The 21,698-nt window shown below is 41.9% G+C and overlaps 1 protein-coding gene across 2 annotated transcripts in view; it reads right to left on the reverse strand.

Moving 5' to 3' along the window:
* The window catches only part of ABCB11 (ATP binding cassette subfamily B member 11), an 84,797-nt gene extending 63,472 nt beyond the window's left edge, over positions 1-21,325 (reverse strand). Inside the window, exons 1-6 of one of the 2 annotated variants that reach the window (XM_003133457.5) lie at positions 21,213-21,325; positions 20,546-20,648; positions 10,742-10,844; positions 9,159-9,177; positions 6,223-6,274; positions 5,183-5,421 (exon numbers count right to left, since the gene is read on the reverse strand). In XM_003133457.5, the coding sequence (XP_003133505.3) occupies positions 5,183-5,421; positions 6,223-6,274; positions 9,159-9,177; positions 10,742-10,817 (386 nt within the window). In that variant the 5' untranslated portion in view covers positions 10,818-10,844; positions 20,546-20,648; positions 21,213-21,325. Of the gene's footprint in view, positions 1-5,182; positions 5,450-6,222; positions 6,275-9,158; positions 9,178-10,741; positions 10,845-20,545; positions 20,649-21,212 lie in introns of both variants that reach the window. The other variant, XM_013984240.2, reaches the window with a different exon arrangement.

Genomic DNA, 21,698 nt, shown 5'->3' on the forward strand with positions numbered 1-21,698 from the left:
GAAATGTTTGAAAAAGGCAGATGCATGTCTGAAAAGACACGGGTAGAGAGATGTGTGCTGTAAATCAGGAAGTTTACTGTTACCCACGCTAGGAGCAACAGTGTCACCTCAGAGTGACACAGGAAGAAATGTGTGTGTCATCGTCCCACGGAGAGAGAAAAACACTTTATTAGTCCAGTCTTTCTGCTGACTACAGTCCAGGAAGCCTCGATCTCCAGGACAATTTCCACTTTTTTTTTTCTTTTGCCACATCCAGGTATGGATGTTCCCGGGTCAGGGATTGAGCCCACGTCACAGCAGTGACCCAAGCTACAGGACTGACAATGCTGGGTCCTCAAGCACTAGACCACCAGGGAACTCCCTCCAGCACAATTTCTAAGGTTGACGTCAAAGAACTTGTGGGGAAGCCAGAAAGTGCTGTAGCATTTCCCATCACAACTACCACACTGTGACGCAGGGACTGGAATTGAGAGGGATGGGGAGCGGAGGAAAAAAGTATTCTGAACCTGCTTTCAGGACATAAGAAATTTTATCATTAGCAAATTAACATATTGGTTGATGACAGGTCTGATCCTTGGAGACAAGCTAAATGGTGTCCATTTCTTCAGAGAATCAGAAAGCGGCGTCTTTGGCCCAATGCTCTCCTTTGACAAGCTTTCTGCTTTCTATCAAGCCCTCTTTTTGCAACCCAAGCTTGAACTGTTCTCTCTACTGAACTCAGACCGAGTATTTAGGTATAATTTATTTAATCCAAAACAAACTATCATTTCATGGAGGGTTTTATTGCCTTCTTGCACTATTTTTCAGTTTTGTATTGAGTATATTTACATTTTTCTTGCTAGTAAATTGGAAGCTACTTGAGGACAACGGCTGGGTGTAAGCTGCTTGTCCTCACTCCTGAAGCCTGACAATACCTTACACGTGGTAAATTCTCAACTAGTGTTTCCTGATTTTTCTTTGATTTTCAAAATACTAATGAGGAAGGGAAACAACTGTCTCCGTCAACCCCTCTGACAATCTCCAAACCAGGTAATAGGTCTGTGTCCACCACATTGCCAGCGTTCATGATGATTTAAAAAAACCCTGAGAATGAATAAGACCTAGAAAACCATAAGTTTATACATAAGTATCCACAATCAGAGGCCCTTACAAAAGCTAAGTATCTTTGTATAGAGTGTATAATGCAGTACTATGAGTAAAGATTTCTAACACAGAAATGAGTCCATACTCTTGGTTTTCTGTTTGTGAAATGAAGTTCTGATGTCCCAAAACAGAAAACTGTGGACATTTGTCAAACAGTTTTACTTAGGGGAGTTCCCATCATGGCTCAGTGGTTAATGAATCCGTCTAGGAACCATGAGGTGGCAGGTTCGATCCCTGGCCTTTCTCAGTGGGTTAAGGATCTGGCGTTGCCGCGAGCTGTGGTGTAGGTTGCAGATTCGGCTCGGATCCCACATAGCTGTGGCTCTGGCGTAGGCCAGCAGCCACAGTTCCGATTCAACTCCTAGCCTGGGAATCTCCATATGCTTCGAGAGTGGTCCAAGAAATGGCAAAAAGACACACACACACACACAAAGTTTTACTTAGGGAGTTCCTGTCATTGTTCAGAGGCAATGAACCTGACTAGTATCCATGGGGATGCAGGTTTGATCCCCAGCCTTACTTAATGGGTTAAGGACCCAGCTTTGCCATGAGCTGTGGTGTAGGTCACAAACTTGGCTCAGATTCCGCATTGCTGTGGCTGTGGTGTAAGCTGCCAGCTGCAGCTTGGATTCCACCCTTAGTCTGGAACCTCCATATGCCTCAGGTGTGGCCCTAAATAAATAAATAAATAAATAAGTTTTACTTATTTTTGCCCTGTTGTACATTTATTCTACAGACACTATGAGCAGAGGTGAAAGAGGGCCTGTCATGAAAGATGCTGCTGCCAGGTATGAACAAGCCTACTAAGACTGAGATTTGAGCAATAAGCCAGTGGTGAGATTTACTGGAGCAAAGTTCAGGAGAATTGCATCACTGCCAGCAGCCGTGCATAGAACATACACTTTGTGATTCTTTTCACACATCTGGAGCTAAATGGTTAACTCACTTCTATTTTATCCTGGGAAGAAGTTATTAGGGTTTTAAAGAATGCTTGAGAATATTTCTGGTACAACAGGACAAACCTATGAGAAAAACTGATAAGAAGGAAAAGATGAGCCTGGCTTGGTTTCTTTGCCCATCAAACTCTTCATCATCTGCATGGTGGAAAACGCTGGTGATTATAAAATCCTAGAAAGAGTCTATAAAATATGCAGGTGATTTGGACCACAGAATGTCTTTCTTTTTAACAGCAAAATTGACATATGCCTACTTGGATAAATTAAGATTCCTCTGACTCATTTGCTGAAGAGAGAAGAGGGGAGAAAAAATGACAATTAGAGGGAAAAGGTAAAAGGTATTTTACAATGATATGAGGATTCTTGCCTTGCTTGTTATAAAAAATAAAGGTACCATAAAGCTGAATCACTCAAGTTACTCCAAGGTTTCAGGTTTACTAAAGCCTTAGGTTTTTCACTGAAAATACCTAGGAGGTCTTTATGACAAGGTGCATTGCCTCACCAGGAGCCCTCCTTTCAATCGTTCTCATGTACTATGGACCCAGTAGCACTGACACCTTAGAGTGAGTATCCAAAATTGGCAGAAATGTGTCCATATCCTAGTTTCAAAATGTTGGAGGGTCCATATGCCTTAATGCACGGGGCATTGACCTATGGACACATAGTTTATCACCAGGTAAAGTTGCTTTAGAGAATACCCACATACACCAGGAACATACTGCCAGAATGCTACATTTTCGTTTCTGAGAATCCACAATAGTTTCTTGTTTTTTTTTTTTTTCACTCAGGTAGCTCCTTTTTTTTTTTTTTTTTTCCTTTTTAGGGCCACAACTGCAGCATATGGACTTCCTACACTGTAGGAAGAGTGAACTATACTATAGCTTGTGGCAACGCCAGATACTTAACCCACTGAGTGAGGCCAGGGATCGAATCCGAATGCTCTATTGGGTTCTTAAACTCACTGAGCCACAGCAGGAACTCCTTAAAAATTTTTTTAAAAGACAAATATCTATTGGCATGTTTGATATCGTGAACTCAGCCAAAGCTGAGGAATTTCTGAAAGCTCCTGTTTGCTTTTAATTATTTGCTCACCTTCAAGTGTATGACCCAGTAAGAATAAATATACTGCGAGTAATAGGTAGTCATGGTGAATTCCTTTCTGACAGATACCAGTGATGCAGACGTTAAAGACAGATTCATTCTTTAATTCATCTAATAGATATTTATGAGCACTTGCTATCTTGGCTATGTCTCAAATTCAGGTCCCTCTAACATTTACTTCCAGTTTTTAAGACATAACAGGATATACTTCAGGAATTTTCCTTTGAAGAGTTTATCTTCATGAGTGTTAATGATTGGGGTCAATTTACATCATACATAAATCTGAATGGATTTTTTTTCAAAGAGGAAAGTAATTAGCTTACATTTCGTAGTTACATCACTACATAAACATCAGTTCAATTCTGTCCTCCAACATACATGAAAAACAAAAGATTGTCATTGAAGACAATCTCTCTTTTACGCAAATTGTTTTGAGTCCTACTTCCAAATTTGGAAGAGAAATATACATTTTTAAACATTGGAAATTTACTTCTAATAAGTATACTTACTATTTTTTGAAGGCTAATTTTGCACATTACATGCTACCTTGTCCTTTTCTGTCAAGCGCTAACCAGTTTATAACTACGTACTTATTTGCATGGTCATTGAGTTCATGATGGCCTCTTTAGCTAAACCTGAGCTCCACAGAGATAAGGGCTGTGACTCACAAGACATCACCATGCCCTGGATGTTCACTCATTTTCTGGTACACAGCTGATGTTCCACAGATTTTGGTTGAAAGAGTGAAAGACCCTAATGGTAAATAATATTATGGAAGTGCAGTCGTGATTTGAAGGATTTGTTCCTAATCTGAAATCAAGCCTGTAGAAGAAATTTCAAATGAAGGAGAAAAATATAAATTCACTCAGGGGAGACATTCCAAGTGTCTTTCTAGCCAGGATGTGCCCTGCCCTTGGTTCTCAAACTTGAATGTGTTCATACGTGCAAATGAGCTTGTTCTGTCCCCGAGGCAGCTTGAGGCAGACTGCAAAGTCCATGCTATGACAGTGAGTCAACCCTGTGCACACTGAGGACTCACTGATTACGGAGCACCCTATTGGGCTTATCACTCAGAGGACAGGAGCACAGTGAGCTCTGGCTAATTCTGCATGGCTGTCTTCTGTTCAGAGCTCCACGGTACTCTTCCCCAGAAACTATAGAAACTCAACTGCTAACTGAAACTGGCAGCCCCTACTCCAAGTCCCACAGCACAATAATGATGAAATTCCTATTGTAGAGAGAACCTGGGGATCAAGTGGGTCATCAGCCATAGTCACAGCAGCTGAGGAACAGAAGGGAAGAAAGAAAGAAAGAGAAAGAGAAGAAAGAGAGAGAGAGAAACAAAGAAGGAAGAGAAAGAAAAGAAAGAAAGGAAAGAAAGAAAGAACGAATGAACAAACAAAAGAAAGAAAGGGGAAAAGAGAGGAAGGAAGGAAGGAAAGAAAGAAGAAAGGGAGAGAAAGAAAAAAGAAAGGAAGGAAAAGAGAGACGAAGGTAGAAAGGAAGGAAGGGAGGGAGAAAGGAAAAAAGGAAGAGAGGAAGGAGGAAGAAAAAAGAGAAGAAGGGAAGGAAGGAAGGGAGGGAGGGAGGAAGGAAGGGAAAAGGAAGTCCTAGATATGAGACTTGACAGGGACTCAAGTAAAATGCATGGGTCACCTTCCTAGTGGCATTAAGTATTAGTAGTGTCATCATCAAGCCTATGACCTACAAAGTGGTGAAATTTGGGTGATGTATTTAATGGGCAATTTCCAGTTTGGTCTTTTGTTAGGATTTAAAGATTCAGTAGGATAGAAAGAACCTCAGGGCAGTGTAATTTCTAGAAATATGGATGAATTTCTGTTTCTGTGGGCTCTGTCAATAAGGTTCTCTTTACATGTTTTGAGTTACCATCTAAGTTATGAGCAAAAACTAGGTAGCACAGCTGAGGGGTCTAAGGTGTTGGATTAAGTTATGAGCAAAGAAAAGTGAATATAGCAGCCTACCCGCAACGCGTTCCATTTGTCACGTTCTGGTTGAGGGAGTCGTTGGTCCATACTATGGTGTTATTCACACATGCTTTTCCAGGGATCTGGAGTTCTTGTAATTCCATGTCATAGTCAATAAAAACATCTGTCATCATGCCAAAAATGAGTAGCACGCCTGGCTGGGCTGTTCCATGGAGAAATGCACACAAACTCCCCACAAACATCAGCCAAATATCAGTCTTTGAAGAAAACCGAAACTTGAAAAACAAAGGATTCAGAGATCATCTATGGGTGAAAAGCAGGAGAGGCAGGAGGACTACATAATTATAGTTTCTAAATTCTGATAAATAGTATTCAACACCATGTTTTAAGGGAACCATTTTTGATGCACAGTAGAGTTCTCACTAATATTGACATAATTGATACATCAATTACCTAAGTCATTGGACTCTTACATTGTTAGCTCATGTTACTTTCTTCTTAGTCTCTTAATTCCCTTTTTGTTATCTCAAGAGCTGACCCTAGTTCTTAGCTATTCATCTCCAACTTAAGGGGGAAAAAATAACTGGTACTGATGCTATTGTCAAAAATACATACGATGTGGATTATTCGGCAATAGCATAAATTGGCTCCCAAAACTGATGCTGACGATAAAAATCATCTATTTGTACCTAGAAATGCCTCCAGTCTATGCAGATTTTGGGAAAATACCTATACTATGGAATTTCTAAATATCTGTCATAAAAATAAAATGTATGACGTGATTCCTGCGATAATTTTCCTTAGTAAAATCATAATTATGGACTTGGGGATTATCTTTTAGAACACTTTTCTTATCTTCCAGATGGTAGGATTTGTGTGCTTAATCAGCAATAAATTTCTAATGGCTATTCAGCCTGCTATCGCATAGACAAAGTTTATGACTCAAAAGGTGATCACTGTAGTTAAAAACCTGCCAATATGACTGAAGAGTTAACATTTCCTCCAAACATTTCCTCTGAGATCTGAACAACTCACTGTTGCAAAACCTGTGCGGTAAATCAGCACAGTTTTATTACCAGTTGAAAGAGGCCAACTTGACTGCCGCCACCTTTCTTCTCATCTTGTAGCCTGAGGGAGAAAACAGGGATTTACAAGACATCTTTTCCAAAGCAAGGAGAAATTCTCCCTAGATTTCTCTAGGGTGATTTTGTGAGTCATTCTTGAGTAAGAAAGAAAGCCCCCACTGGCTGAGAAATCCTTGCCAAAACTGGTATCCTAAAGACAGGCTTTTATTTTCAGATTTACCTCTTCTAGAGATTTCTATGTCGTTCTATGTCATGTTCAGTAGAGATTCACTGAGGTCTTTCTGAGAGGTACTGAGAGAAAATAAAAAGTACTCTGTATCCTCTGTTAGAATAACAAATAGCTATTGGACCTCAGCATTGATACCCCAACCTATTTCTATCTACATTTCTTTGCAGATAGAGGTGATTGGATTATCTGTTTCCATCTAGCACTTAAAAATTTTACAACTACAGTACGTAGGGTTGATACAATGAAAAATTCAAGAAAACTCCCACATTTCCCATAAAATCATATTTACTTATTATTTCTGATTATTTTCTTTCTCATGAAATTGTACTCAACCTCTCCTTGAACTTTTCAACTCCAGGGATCTCCACCTGAATCATCCATTCATGAATACACCCTTGAATTGTTTTCACCAGGAACTCCTCTACTCCATCAGCTCTTTGGGACACCAGTGCCTCTTGTTTTCTCACTTCCTCCTTCCACACCTATGTGTCACCTCAGTTGAGCCTCTCAGTTCCTTACACCCTCCATTTATTCACAGTCACTAAACCCCATCAAGGTTTTGCTTTGTTCCCCAGGCATTCTAAGTCCATTGCCTGCCATTCAGACCACACTCTCACTATCATCTTTAATCTTTTCCTCCAAATCCATCCTTAGAAACCCCACCTCTGCACCCATCTGGCTGTTTCCCCTTCTCCTCCTGAAGCCGGGCTGCTGGGCTTTCCAGAGACAACCTCTCCACCCTCTGCACTGAGGCTGCCACATGCCATGCTTAGCACTAGACTGCCCTGAGCTTCCCTTCCAGCTCAGAGTAGAATCACAAATCCTTGCTGCAACGTCCAAATCCCTCTGTGGCCTGGCCAATTGACTCTCTGAGCTTTGTTTCCTTTTCCTGCGCTCCAGTTCTCACCACCTAAGCCACCTCTTTGCTTTCCTTTGTCTGTGTCAAATTTGTTCACACCTTGGGGTGTTTGCACTTGCTACTTCTTCTCGCCAGAATGTTCTTTCTTCAGATACTTTTGTGGCCAACTCCCTCGCTTCCTTCATACCTTCTCTCAGAAGTCGCCTTCTCAATGGGACTTTCTATGACCAAAGACTTTAATCTTTGCAAACTATTGCCTTTGGAATGGATTAGCAATGAGATCCTGCTGTGTAGCGCTGGGAACTATGTCTAGTCACTTATGATGGAGCATGATAATGTGCAAAAAAAGAATGTGTATATGTATGTGTAACTGGGTCACCATGCTGTACAGTAGAAAAAAAAATGTATTGGGGAAATAACTATTAAAAATACATAAATAAATAAATAAATGAATAAATAAAAGACTTTAACAATTCAACTCTCACCCCATGTCATTTCAAATCTCCGTTTCCATGTTTATTTTTTTCTTCTTAGAAAGGGGATGATAAAAATTAGCTACCATGTTATATATTTTATTTATTTATGGTGTTTATTATGTCTCCCTTGCTGAGGGAGGAGCTCTTCAAGGACATGTGAGTTTCTCAACAGTGGAAATTTGGGGCCTATTTTGTTATTTTCTATATCCTCAGCGCCTATAGTACTGCTTGGTATCTAGTAGGCACTCAAGATTAGTGAAATGAATGAATGAGTGAATGAGTGAATGAAGAGTATGGTCTCCAGCCTTGGCTCAACCCACAACACTGGACTTCATCCCTCTACAGATGCTCCCACTCCCCTCTGCAGCTTTGTCAAACTTCAACTGAGATCTCATTCTACCTTACGATGTGGTAACCCAGAGACAGGTTCATTTCTTCTAAAAATCAAAGCTCTTACTCAACCTTCCCGCTCATCCTCTCATGGCAGCCCATTCATTTGCATCCATGCCCCTTTTCATCTCTTTCCCACTCAGTGAGAAAAGAGTGGTGCTCCCAGGCTGACCCTACTGTTTCAAGTTCAAAGCTAATGTTACCACACCCTCCACCTCCCTCCACCATGACTTACCTACAATTTCTTAAATGCCTTTCTCCCTTTCCACCACCTTGATTTCTGAAACTTAGCTTGTGCCTCCCTTCTGTCTTCTAGAACAGACTCCATTAATCCTGCCCTCGTGCTGAAGAATGATTAACCGACATTTGTTTTATACGAGAATTTAAACTCTTAAACTAAAGAAGTATCTAATAACTATATTTTAGGTTTCCACTATTTGCTTGTGGAAGAAAATTGGGGTTTAGGGACCTCTGCTGTGCCCACAAAATCATACTTGTCCAACTTTCCCTCCACATGTTTAGGTCAAAAATTCCCAGTGTGGCACAGCCAAAACAAATCCGAATAGTATCCATGAGGATGTGGGTTCAACCCCTGGCCTGGATCAGGAGGTTAAGGATCTGGTGCTGCTGTGGCTGTGGTGTAGGCCAGCAGCTGTGGCTCCAATTTGACCAGTAGCTTGGGAACTTCCATCTGCACAGGTGTAGCCCTAAAAAGCAAAACAAACAAACAAACAATTCTGTGTTGTACCTGGACATGCAGGGGAGATTGGGACCTAATCCAAAAGAGATATCCTCAAAGGGTTTTGAAATTAAATTCTATCAAAGTTTTAAAGAGAAAAAGAATGGATTATACATATACCACTCATAGGAAGTACAATGTGTATGAAAATGTTGTTTCTTCTTTGTGCTTTTCATGGAAATATTAGGGAATTATTCTAGAAAAATGTGATGCATTGTTGAAACAACCACTTACCTTTGTTTCTTATTATTCACTGTCAGGATAAAAACAGTGCATAAAGGAGTTAATAACAATGACAAAACGTAGTCATTAACAATTTTGCTCTAGAAATCATTCCTACAGTTGTTTTTATTCACGGAACAATGCAAATTAATTACTCGATTCTCTCCTCTATCCCTCCCCTCCCCCTCCATATTATAGTAGAAGATAGTCTTTCACAGTCAGGAATGCTGCCTCGACTACATTTCTTAACTTTTCTCCAGAAAAAGAAATCTTTTTATCTTTGGAATGCCAACTGGAGACCAACATTTCTAAATTAGCTAGAGAAAATCTAATTTTCTGAACTAGCAAATAAAGTTAATATTTATTTATTGTCCTTTAGAAACAGCTGAATTTATCTAACTAAAATATAGACCACAAATCAACCAGACAGTAAGATGCTATTGACATCACCATGCAGGTAGAAGCCATAGGACTGAGCCACATATTATTTTCCCCAGTGTAGGTCAGAGAAGATGGAGAGGAGGAGATGAAAGTGAAGGTTCAGGGTCATGGCTGCAGGGAAGCCATGGGGAAAGGAGCCCAAGGTGCTAATGCCAACCATTGCACCGGACAGCACATCCTGGCTTCTCTGGCATTTAGCTTAGTTTTATTTCATTTCATTTCAGTAAGAGTAAAGAGGAGGAGTTCCCACTGTGGCCCAGCTAGATAAGAATCCAAATTTTATCCATGAGGATGAAGGTTCGATCCCTGGCCTTGCTCAGTGATTTAAAGGATTAAACATTGCCTTGAGCTGTGGTGTAGGTCACAGAAGTGGCTTGAATCTGGTGTTGCTGTGGCTGTGGCTGTGATGTAGGCTGGCAGCTGTAGCTCCAATTTGACCCTTGGCTTGGGAACTTTCATATGCCAATGGTGTGGTGCCCCCCACTTCCCAAAAAAACAAACAAACAAAAAAGAGTAAAGAGGCATTCATTACAGTGTAGATAGAGATTAAACTTTTAGGTTTGGGAATCAGAACTGGATTAGGATTACGGCTCCATTAACTATTATTAGTGATGTGATCTCTGCCAAGTTCAAAAAAGAATGTATCCAGGTCTCAATTTCATCTTCTGTAAAATGTAAAATCAGAGGATTTTTTTCAAACAAATAATAATAATCGCTTAGAAGCATCTGCCCTGACTATACACCACACGCTAGTGCTTCAGCCCCCCTTTCACATTCCCTCACTCTGGCCAACTATTCCTCTCGGGGAGCAGAGCTCACTAAATAGGTATTACTATACTCCGTTATAACACTATATGAATAAAGGTAATAATAACAGCCAGTGCTGGAACAACCCTACTCCACCAGGAAAGAGATATTTCGGGGTGAGATGCTTTCACTCGCACAGGCTTTGCGAATTCTTACCTAGCACGCTCAGACATTCCATTAAATGGGATCTGGGGGAGAAACACCCAGAGTGCGTAAAAAGAACATGCAGTAACGGTTCCATTTATTGTTGCTTAGATTCCTCTGCTCCTGGAACCTGTACTAGCTTGTTCCATCTTTGTTCTCACCCCTCTTCACATATGAGATAGTAAGAGAAAAAGGCCACTTACATGATTTGTCTGGCTCAAAACCGTAATTGTCCTCTCCACATTTCTTCACGCTGCGAAGAATTACAGAGTCAGACATAGTGATTGCAATCCACAGCCGGCAACCCTAGAAAATAAAATAAGAGGTACTCTAATTATTATTGATTTTCTCTTCTTTAATCAAAGTAACCAAACAAAAGAACAATTTGGTTCAAGAAATAACCTTCATTAACAGTCTCAGACAAAAGCAGATTTTTTTCATTGGCTAATAACCCCATGAAAGAGTCTAATCATTATGAAAGATAAATCCAAAACGCTGATTGCAGTTTTCTTTGGTTGAGGGATGGATAGTTGCTTTTTATTTATTTTTGCTACTAATCTATGCTCATTTGTCTCTTTGATGGATTTTTTTTTTTTTTAACAACTGAAAGTAAAAAAACACAAGAAGGGCACGACCAACTGGTAACAGTCTTGGTCACTGTAGCTAACAACAACACCCAAATACTGGTGAGTAGGCTGCGGTGCTCCTTTGTAATGCACCCCCTGGATCCAGAATTTGGATCCAGCATGGAGCAGGGGAACTGCTACCAATTCATTTTATAAAACAAGTATAATCTTGACATTTAAAAAAAAAAGAAATGTTATAAGAAATAGAATCATAATTCCTTTTGAAAATAGATTTTAAAATGCTGCGGAGTTCCCTTCATGGCTCAGTGGAAACGAATCTGACTAGGATCCTTAAGGACTCAGGTTCGATCGCAGGCCTTGCTCAGTGGGTTAAGGATCCGGCGTTGTGGTGAGCTGTGGTGTAGGTCGAAGATGCGGCTCGGATTCTGCATTGTTGTGGCTGTGATGTTGGCCAGCAGCTACAGCTCCTATTCAACCCCGAATAGCCTGGGAACCTCCATATGCTGTGGGTGAGGCCCTAAAAGACAAAAAATAAAAATGCTAAATATGTTCAATATAATTGAGCAGTTTTATGAAAAAACAGTGAGCAATGCTGATCTTAGGAATGCAACAATTGTCTAATATCAAAAAAAAACTGATCATTTTGATAGATGCAGAATAATATTCAGTAAAAATTAATAGTCATTCTTGATGTTTAAAAGCCTAGAAAATTAGAAAAATTATGATGCTGCAATTCAATGAATAAATTTGGATACGGATCAGTGACGATTACTAAAACCATTAATTGGAATGCTAGCAAAGATTAAATATCCAGTAGTACAAAGTGTTGTGAAGATGTGGAGGAAAGACATTACATTAAGTTGTCAAATCTCCTTAAACTTCTCTTGCATATAACAATTTCTCATAATTTTTTTTTCTTTTGGATGATCTTGGATCCAATTTTTTTTGGATGAGAGTTTTGAGAAGTACTGTGCAGTTATTTTGTAGAATGTCCCTTAAACTGGAATTTATCAGCTGCACTTCTCATGATTAGACAGAAGCTGTGTGTTCTGGGGAGGAAGACCACAGAGGTAAAATAACCTTCTCTTTACATCATATCAAAGGTACGATCAAAGTGATGGTAGCTATCAATATGATTTATAAGAAAAGTTTTTAAAATAAACTCAATATTGGAGTTCCCGTCGTGGCTCAGTGGTTAACAAATCTGACTAGGAACCATGAGGTGTCTGTATGGAAGTCAACTGGCCTTGCTCGGTGGGTTGCCTTGAGCTGTGGTGTAGGTGGCAGATGCGGCTCGGATCCCACGTTGCTATGGCTCTGGCATAGGCTGGTGGCTACATCTCTGATTCAACTCCTAGCCTGGGAACCTCAGTGGCCCAAGAAATGGCAAAAAGACAATAAATAAATAAATAAATAAACAAACAAACAAACAAACAATATTAAGAAGCAGGAGTTCCCACTGTGGCTCAGTGGTAACAAACCCAACTAGCATCCATGAGGACATGGGTTCAATCCCTGGCCTTGCTCAGTAGGTTAAGTATCTGGCGTTGCTGCAAGCTGTGGTGCAGGTCGCAGACTTGGCTCAGATCCTGAGTTGCTGTGGCTGTGGTGTAGGCCGGAGGCTACAGCTCTGATTAGACCCTCGCCTGGGAAGCTCCATATGCTGCTGTTGTGGCCCTAAAAGACAAAAAGACAAAAAACAAAAAATAAAATGAGACTTTAAAAAAAAAAAAATCCAGTCTCTGACTATTTGTTTCCTGGCTTAGCTCTTCATTTAAAAAGGTTTCTTTCGACGGGTGTGCAAATATTTGGCAGTGTTTAGAGGCCACTGGTGTAGTGAGTGTCTCGCCCGTGAACTTTGGAGTTTCATGGATCCTGGTACTGCCTGTGGCTTCACCTATGTTGCTGGATATGTTTTTGACCCACTCTCCAGGCCCTGGTTTCTCCATCTTTTAAGTCAGGGAGATGGTAGTGGTGGTAGTAAAATCCACCTGGCAGGACAGGTGTGAAAATGACATGACACTGTGTCTGTATGTAAGTCAACTGGCACAAAAGGAGAAGGCAGCTAAAGTCACCTTTGCCCTTCAAGCTTAGCGACCAAGTCCCTGCCCCCTCTCCACCCATCTTCTGGGGTCATTTGTAGCAACACATCTTCTATTAAGGAGGAGAATACAATCAACCAACCTAGTGTCTTTACTTTCCCTCTGTATTTCCTTAGCAATTCTGTATATTAGACTTCGCATTAAGGTTGCTTGCATTTTGCTTCCTTCTAAACACAATGATTTTTGTGATCTCCATTTTATTATGAAAAAGTAACATTCTCAAAGGCAAAAATTCATACCCTTCAGCCAGAGACTACCAGGAACTCACTTGTATTTGAATAATCTGGATTTATTTCTTGTTGCTGTGAGGGAGACTACCCTGGGGTGTCTCAATAAGAGGGTGTTATGAAGAAACTAAAATAGGATTTGGGGCTTTAGTTAGGTGATCTGAGAGAAGGTCTAAGGCAGGGAGGTTGTTCCACATTAAATGCTGTCAGAAAGTCAGAGCAACTTTATCATTTGGTGAAGAACTAGCTGTCAATCATTTATCAAGAGAGAGGGATGTTTGATACTGTGCAGGTTGCAAGTTGACCTTGTTCTTGCCTGTTTGGATAGAATTATGAACTGGCCTTGCTTTGTTTCATTTTATCCTGGTCTCAGAGTGACCTTCTGAGGTTGGTGGGATGGTTAGTTTTATGTGTCAGTTTGAGTGGGCTAAGGGATGCCCAGATAAAACATTATTTCCCAGTGTGTCTGTGAGGGCATTTCCAGAAGAGATTAGTATTTGAATGGGTAGAAGATGGCCCACCAAAGCAAATGGACATCATTCAACCATTTGAGGGCCTGCATAGAACAAAAAGACAGAGACACTGACAACAGAAGAACTGAGAAGACATTTTTCCAAAGAAGACATCCAGATGGCCAACAGGCACATCAAAAGATGCTCAACATCATTAATAATGAGGAAAATGCAAATCAAAAAAAAGGAGATACCACCCCACATCTGTTAGGATGGCTACCATCAAAAAGACAGGGTTGGCTGGACAGTGTTGAAGAGAAGAGGGAACCCTGGCACACTGTTGGTGGGAAGGTAAATTGGTGCAGCTATTATGGAAAACAGAACAGAGACTCTTCAAAAAATTTAAAAAATAGAACTACCCTAGGATCCTGTGATTCCGCTCCTGGGCATATATCTAAAAGGAATGAAGAGAGTATTGAAAAGAAATCTGCACTTTCATGTTTATTGCAGCATTATTCACAATAGCCAGGATATGGAAACAACCTAAGTGCCTATCAATGAATGAATGGATAAAGAAGACATGGTGTCTATGGCATGGGTTTGATCCCTGGCTGGGAGCCATGGGTTAGAATCTGGCATTGCCAAAACTGTGGCATCGGTCACATCTATGGCTTGGATTCAATCCCTGGTCAGAGGACTTCCGTATGCTACAGGTGCGGCCGAAAAAGAAAAAAAAATTTTTTTGAGAAAGAATAAACTAAGGCTTTGTTTGTGGTATTTTCCAGGAAAAAAAAATTATGTTTCCAAAACTAGCTGTTATATGAATGGACTCATATCATTATAAATGTGCTAAGATATATCATTAGACCATGTTTTCCTCCACTGGTTAGTTCCCTTTTTTTTTTAGATGAGATCTGGGGAAACTCACACAGCAGGTGCTGAGAATATCTTTGCTGGTCTCTGAAACCCTGGAAACAGCAAGAATCTAGCTTCAGTGATAAATGCATCTGTTGTACAGGGTAGTGAGAGATGCCTCCTCCTCAACTTGGTCCTTTTATGATTTAAGAGTGCAAGCACATGCAATGTCAACTCATTCTACTCCCTCAGCTATTATCCACAGCATCTAAGCTAACGATATATCCTTGAGCTTCCTGAAGTGTGTGAAAGCGATAAGTGTATTGTACATTGCGGGACCCTTAAATTAGGGTTTCTTAGCAATTTATGTAACAAAATTGTACTTTAACCCCCACAAAAGAACTCAGATTTGAAAATAAAGTACCAAGCTATTTCCTTTTCATTCTGCCTCTTTATATAGTAAATAATTTTAATCTCTAAAAAAAAAAAAATCTCTTTGGGAACAGAATGAGAATTTTCAAGGTCTTCCAGAAAAAATTGTCTTTTCAATACACTTCAGAGAATCTAGGAGTTAAAGTTGGAAATCAAGATTTCTAAACACTGGTCAGCAGATTTTGTCGCACTAGTTGTGGAATCCCCCAAGTATTCAGAACTGCCTAGGCCAGCACCAGTGCCCCCTTGGCCAAATGGCATGGGGTCTATAACCTACTTCATGCACTTCGATTTAACTATCCAGGGTTGAGGTTGCTTTTTCTTTGATAAAATGTGTAATCTTATCAACACAGAAATCCACATTTAGAGGACAGACTCTTGACCTTTGTTGGAAGACATACCAAAGACTTTTCTACCTTAGAACATAAACAACGACCTTCTGGAAGATCACTGCTGAGGAGGAGAGAGGAGGCAGAGAACAGCACTTGGATGGGTGGCCAGAGAGAACCTGGGACACTGACAGACCTCAAAGAGGGCTAAAGCTGAAGTGCTACAGGGGTTTGAGGCTGTCATAACTAGAGGAGATACAGGGTTCTACAGGCCAGACCAGGAGCAAATCCAAGATCTGAAGACTACAACATGTCAGAGCCTGCCATGGGCCATGACAACAAGGCTTGCCAGTCTGACTTCAAGACACCAGCCTGGAGCAACAGATGAGCCAGCTAACCTTCACCAAGGCTGGATCAACACTAGCATCTGGCTGTTGACACTGTGGGAGAACTGGGAGAAAAAGAAAGGAAAAAAAAGGAAGGGAGAAAGAAAGAAAGGAGGGAGGAAGGAAGGAGAGAATGAATGAAGAAAGAAAAAGGAAGGAAGGAAGAAGGAAAGGAGGGAGAAAGGAAGGAAAAAAAACATGAGGTGAGAATAACTCTCCTGGAGCTCCCCTTGTGGTTCAGCAGGTTAAGAACCCAACATAGTCTCTGAGAATTTGAGTTCAATCCCTGGCATCACTCAGTGGGTTAATGATCCGGTGTTGCCACAAGCAGCAGCATAGGTCACAGATGAGGCTTGGATCTGGTATCACTGTGGCCATGGTATAGGCGGGCAGCTGCAGTTCTGATCTGACCCCTTGCATAGCCTAAGAACTTCCATATGCCATGGGTGTGGCCATAAAAAGAGAGAGAGAGAAAAAAAAAAAAGAAGAGCTTTCTGTTAGAGTTCCTTCTGTGGTTCAGGGGGTTAAGAACCTGACCACAGCAGCTCAGGACACTGCAGGGGCATGGGTTTGATTCTCGATCAGGGGTTAAAGGATCTGGCGTTGCCATAGCTACAGCTCAGATTCAGTTCCTAGCCCAGGAATTTCCATATGCTGTGGGTGCAGGCATCTAAAAAAAACTTTTCCCAGGAGTTGGAATCCTTCCAGGCCGAAGTATGTGAGGATAACAGGAGCATTCAGCCCACTGCCTGTCTTTGTGCACTAAGTTTTATGGGAACACAGGCATGCCCATTTGTTTTCATGTAGTCCTTGGCTGCTTTGGGGCTACAATGGCAGAGTTGAGTTGCTGTGACAATGACTATTTCCATTTTTCTACCAAGGCTTTAAACATTCCCAGTCTAACCCCTTACAGAATGGTTTGCAGAACCCAGTATTCTGAGGTCAGTTCAGAACAGCCTGAAACCCAGGAAGAAATCTTTACGGACCTGATTTACCCAACCTAAAAGTCCCATGGAGCACCAGCCCTCCGAGCAGCCTGTCCTCAGGGAGATGACATGGTGGCAGGGACGACAGGGGTCACATAGGAAATCAGCATGATGACTGAGTAAAGGAGAAGCACAGGCAGCCCCTGGACCCTCAAGCAGGGCCCTGCCCTTGCATAGAGAGTTGGGGAAGGCTCTGGAAGCATGGCATTTAGCATGGGACCTTGCAGATGGGACAAGTCAGCCAAGGGAACCAGGGAGAGAGGAGTGTTCCAGGCTCGTGCAAAGGCCCAGAACTGAGACACAACATAGAGGTTCAAGGACCCCAAGGGTGTCCAGTGGGTCTGAGGGAAAGTGGGTGTGGTAGCGCTGGAGGGTGTGGAGCCTTGATTCTTTGGGGCCTCATCATCCTTAATGCTGAGGATTTAGGACCAAATCCTTAGAGCAGTGGGAACTAATAGTGACTTTTGGACAAGAAAAGGGTAGGATATGGAGTTCCCGTTGTGGCTCAGTGGTTAATGAATCCGACTAGGAACCATGAGGTTGGAGGTTCGATCCCTGGCCTTGCTTAGTGGGTTAAGGATCCAGTGTTGCCGTGAGCTGTGGTGTAGGTCGCAAATGCGGCTCAGATCTGGCGTGACTGTGGCTATGGCGTAGGCCAGCGGCTACAACTCCTATTGGACCCCTAGCCTGGCAACCTCCATATACTGTGGGAGCAGCCCTAGAAAAGGCAAAAAAAAAAAAAAAAAAAAAAAGAAAGAAAAGGGTAAGATATATTCATATTTATACACAAGAAAACACAGCACTCTGATAAGCCCACACCCAGGGAGACTAGGCAGTGGGGTTAGGAAAGACAGAAATCCTCCAGACCAAGCCGCGGTCCACCCTCGATTGCAAGACCAAGAACATACAAAGTTCATCTCACTCCCTGGCAGACAGACCTGAGGTGACCCAAACAAAGAGCCAACAGTACCCAGGCTCTTGTCCCCTTAGGAGATGACTTCTCGCCTCTACCAGGGCTCTCAGTTTTGAATTTTCTGGGGAGATTCGTTCCGCGTATTCCATTTCATTTTCTCCGTAGTGCTATCTCTGAAATATGTTGCTCTGGCCCAGACTGAGTTCAGGAGGAAGAGGCTGAGATCTTTCCACATTCAGGCTCAATGGTAAGGAGAGTCTAAATGCCCTAACAGCCACTGAGGAGATTTGAGGACCGACTCAGGAGTGGAGTGGCCTCCCGCCCCCCATCACCCTGTGAGTTCTCTTGTGCCGTCTTCCTCTCTGTAAAACCATCGGAGGCCACCAGCACGACAATCTCCCCTTCCTGAGCTGCTCAGGAAGAGCAGGACAACCCCTGCTCCTCTTGAATTTGGAAGTCACATTTAAAGCCACAAATTCCAATTTTTTAAAAAAGGAGTTCCCGTTGTGGCTCAGTGGAAACAAATCTGACTAGCATCCATGAAGATGCAGGTTCAGTCCCTGGCCTTGCTCAGTGGGTTAAGGATCTGGTGTTGCCTCAGCTTTGGTGTAGGCCAGTAGCTACAGCTCCGACTCGACCCCTAGCCTGGGAACCTCCATATGCTGTGGGCGAAGCTCCAAGAAGGCAAAAAAAAAAAAAAAAAGTCCTTAAAATGCCTTTCACTGTTGACATTTAGGGATGTAGGAGGGGCACCCTTATTATCATTGAAACCAGCAAATTGGAGTTCCCTGATGGCTCAGTAGGTTAAGGGCCAGCATTGTCACTGCAGGTGGGAGTTAGGAGGGGGGGAGGAGTGGGTTCCATCCCTGACCCAGGAATTTATGCCTGCCTCAAGCGCAGCCAAAAAAACAAGCCAGCAAATGATTTATTTCTCCTGAGAACCATTAGAGGAGGAAAGAAATCTTGATTTCTGCTAAGGAGCAAGACAAATAGCAGAACACTGCTTTGCAGTTCAGCAGGCTGTGGGGTGACGGTGTGTCCTCAATGTGGAGACACTATCCTGGGACAAGATAAAACTGAGGCTCCTTCAACCCTGGGGGCTGCAAATGATGGAGAAGAGAAGGGAATGCACAGTGATCCTTGTGGGGCGCACGGATAACCTGGCTTCACAGGGGCACAACTGAGATGGAGAACTAATGAGCTGCTCTGGAAGAAAGTAGGATTTAACACCAAAGGTACTCCCAGCTCTCCTTTGTCTCTACCTGCATAGTTCCTTCATCTTCATGAAGCCACAGAACCCTAATAATTGATTCCTACAAGGGAAGTTGGCATTTTTCTAGCGATTTCAGTGTCTTTTAAAACCACAAGTGGGCCAATTTTTTCCCTAAATTACTTCCAAATCTACTTTCAGTATTCATCGGCAAATACTTGTCACCATTACTCTTAGTAGTAGGACAGGCAATTTATTCATGGGGGTTACAGTCAAGTTGGGGGAAGGGTGTGTAAACAGTAACTCTTAGACAGGGAGATGGAGGCTTCAAACAGACAATTAAAAGGGTTACAGGACAGGGAATCTCCACTGTGGCTCAGCAGGTTACTAGTATCCATGAGGATGCAGGTTCCATCCCTGGCCTCGACCAGTGGGGTCAGAGGATCCAGTGTTGCCGTGAGCTGTGGTATAGGTCGCAGATGTGGCTCGGATCCTGCATTGCTGTGGCTGTGATGTAGGCTGGCAGCTGCAGCTCTGATCTGACCTCTAGCCCGGGAACTAGGGAATGTCCATATGCCACAGGTATGGCCCTAAAAATCGGGAAAAAAAAAGGAAAAGAAAAAAAGTATTAAAGGACAGAGTAGGAGGGGGGTAAATGAGTCTGGAGTGGTGGGTGTGGATGAGGTGGGGGTGGGGCTGAAAGAACCTCTATCGGACAAGTAAATAAGTTAATATTTTAAAAGTTTAATAATTACCACTATTAGATCCCAATATTGAGAGTTCTAAGTATAATCATTATAACATGTCGCTAATATGTGTAGAAAGCTATTCCTCTCAAAATCCTTAGAACTACGGCTCTTAAAAAAAAAAGTAAAGAGAACTACTGCACTTTATTCCTAGTCTTAAATGTGAATGATATTTGATCAGTGTGTTCAAATCATTAGCAACATGTGATTTCTCCTGGCTAGGGAAAACAAAAACTGGAAATTAGATTCTAGAATCCAGCTTTCCCTCCAGTAGCCATGAATCCAGAGTTCATATTTTTTAGTATCTTAATTATTGAAAACTAAGAGAATGGAGTTGAAACCGTTCTGTATCAAACCAGCACCAGCTCTCTAGGGTAAGATTTGTGTGGGTCAGTGCAAACAGAATTGTGCTTTCATAAAGCCAAGTTTAAAAGCTCACTGGCATTTTTACTTTGGGCAGATTATCAATCTACTCACCCATTTGTACCACATACCCCTATATACTCATCCACACACTCATATTTGCAAGAGAATTGATGCATTTAAAAAAGGTATGTCTAGAAATGAGATAGCAACCAAGAGTCATCTATGTAATACATAGTATTATGAAATCCATAGTGTATTCCGCAAATTTCTAGCCAAGCCTCGTAATATTGTTTATCGCATCACAAGAGGCTAGCCTCTAGTGAATCAGAAACACAATACCACACAAAGTTTGACTTAGAGGAAATGGACTTGCAAAACCTAGTCCTCAAATGTCATAGACAGTGTAAGTCACTTACCTGTGAACATGAACTTAGAGAAGCCAGAAGAAATGATGGATTCCACTATGGAGAGCCAGGTGTTCCAACCTGCTCCAACTTCAGTTTTCATCACTGTAAAGCACTGAAAAGAATTCAAGCTTTTTAGAGAACACTATCTATTTGCCCAAGGGTCAATGCCCTGAAGGCGGGCCTAAGCAGAGTTCAGTGACATCTGAGAAAAGGTTGAGCATGCTCAAAACAATAACCCCAAACACAGAGTGCACTTGGGAAGCCCTCTGAGGCTGTCAACAGGCTTTGGAAAGTGTTGATTCGGCTTTGGAAAGGGAGGGGAGGTGCCAGTTGGGGGTGAATGGCAAAAGCACTGCAATTCTGGCTGTGTCCAAATCTTCTTACAGGCCATTATTTTTGAAAAGTTACTTTAAAACATAGCAAGGCAGAGGAGTTCCAGACTAGTATCAATGAGGATGCAGGTTCCATCCATGGCCCTGCTCAGTGGGTTAAGGATCCAGCGTAGCTGGCTGTGGCTGTGGTGTTGGCCTGTAGCTACAGCTCCACTTCTACCCCTAGCCTGGGAACTTCAATATGCCGCAAGTGTGGCCCCCCAAAAACAAAAAAATAACAAGGTAGAAAAAAAAAAAAAAAAAAAAAGACCTTTAAGCTTTTCCTCCTCAATTTGAAAGATTACCCTTGGAAAGTCCTTAGGTTGCAGGCCCCTGATATTCCTGCTCCAGCCCCCATGATTCGTGGAGAAAGATAAACTTCAAAGAACATCTGAAACAGCCTTTTGCTCAAAAGTCTGAGCGTTCAGATGACCCTTGCACCCTGGCCTGAACATTCAATAACCTCAGGCTCTACCTACCAGATGAAACCCTGTGTAAGTAGAGATTAATGATTTTTCAAAAGGTTCAAATGAACAGAAATCTAAATCAAATAAACACATATAGTTGCTCCAGTGGCTTTGTGCTGCCACCCACATCTGCTCTTCTGCCATCTTCTTGGTCCTTCCATCTTCTCAAATGTTCTTATTTCTTCTCTCTTTCCCTGCCTGAGTTAACCCTTTCCTAAACACACCTCGCTATGGCCTTTAGCAGTGAATAGTAACAACCCACGCTTGTCGAGCCCTTATTGGGTACCTGCTTCAGCTGAAGAGTTTAACCATTTTACTGCTTTA

The sequence above is a fragment of the Sus scrofa genome, chromosome 15, assembly GCF_000003025.6.
Source record: "Sus scrofa isolate TJ Tabasco breed Duroc chromosome 15, Sscrofa11.1, whole genome shotgun sequence".
NCBI lineage: Eukaryota > Metazoa > Chordata > Mammalia > Artiodactyla > Suidae > Sus > Sus scrofa.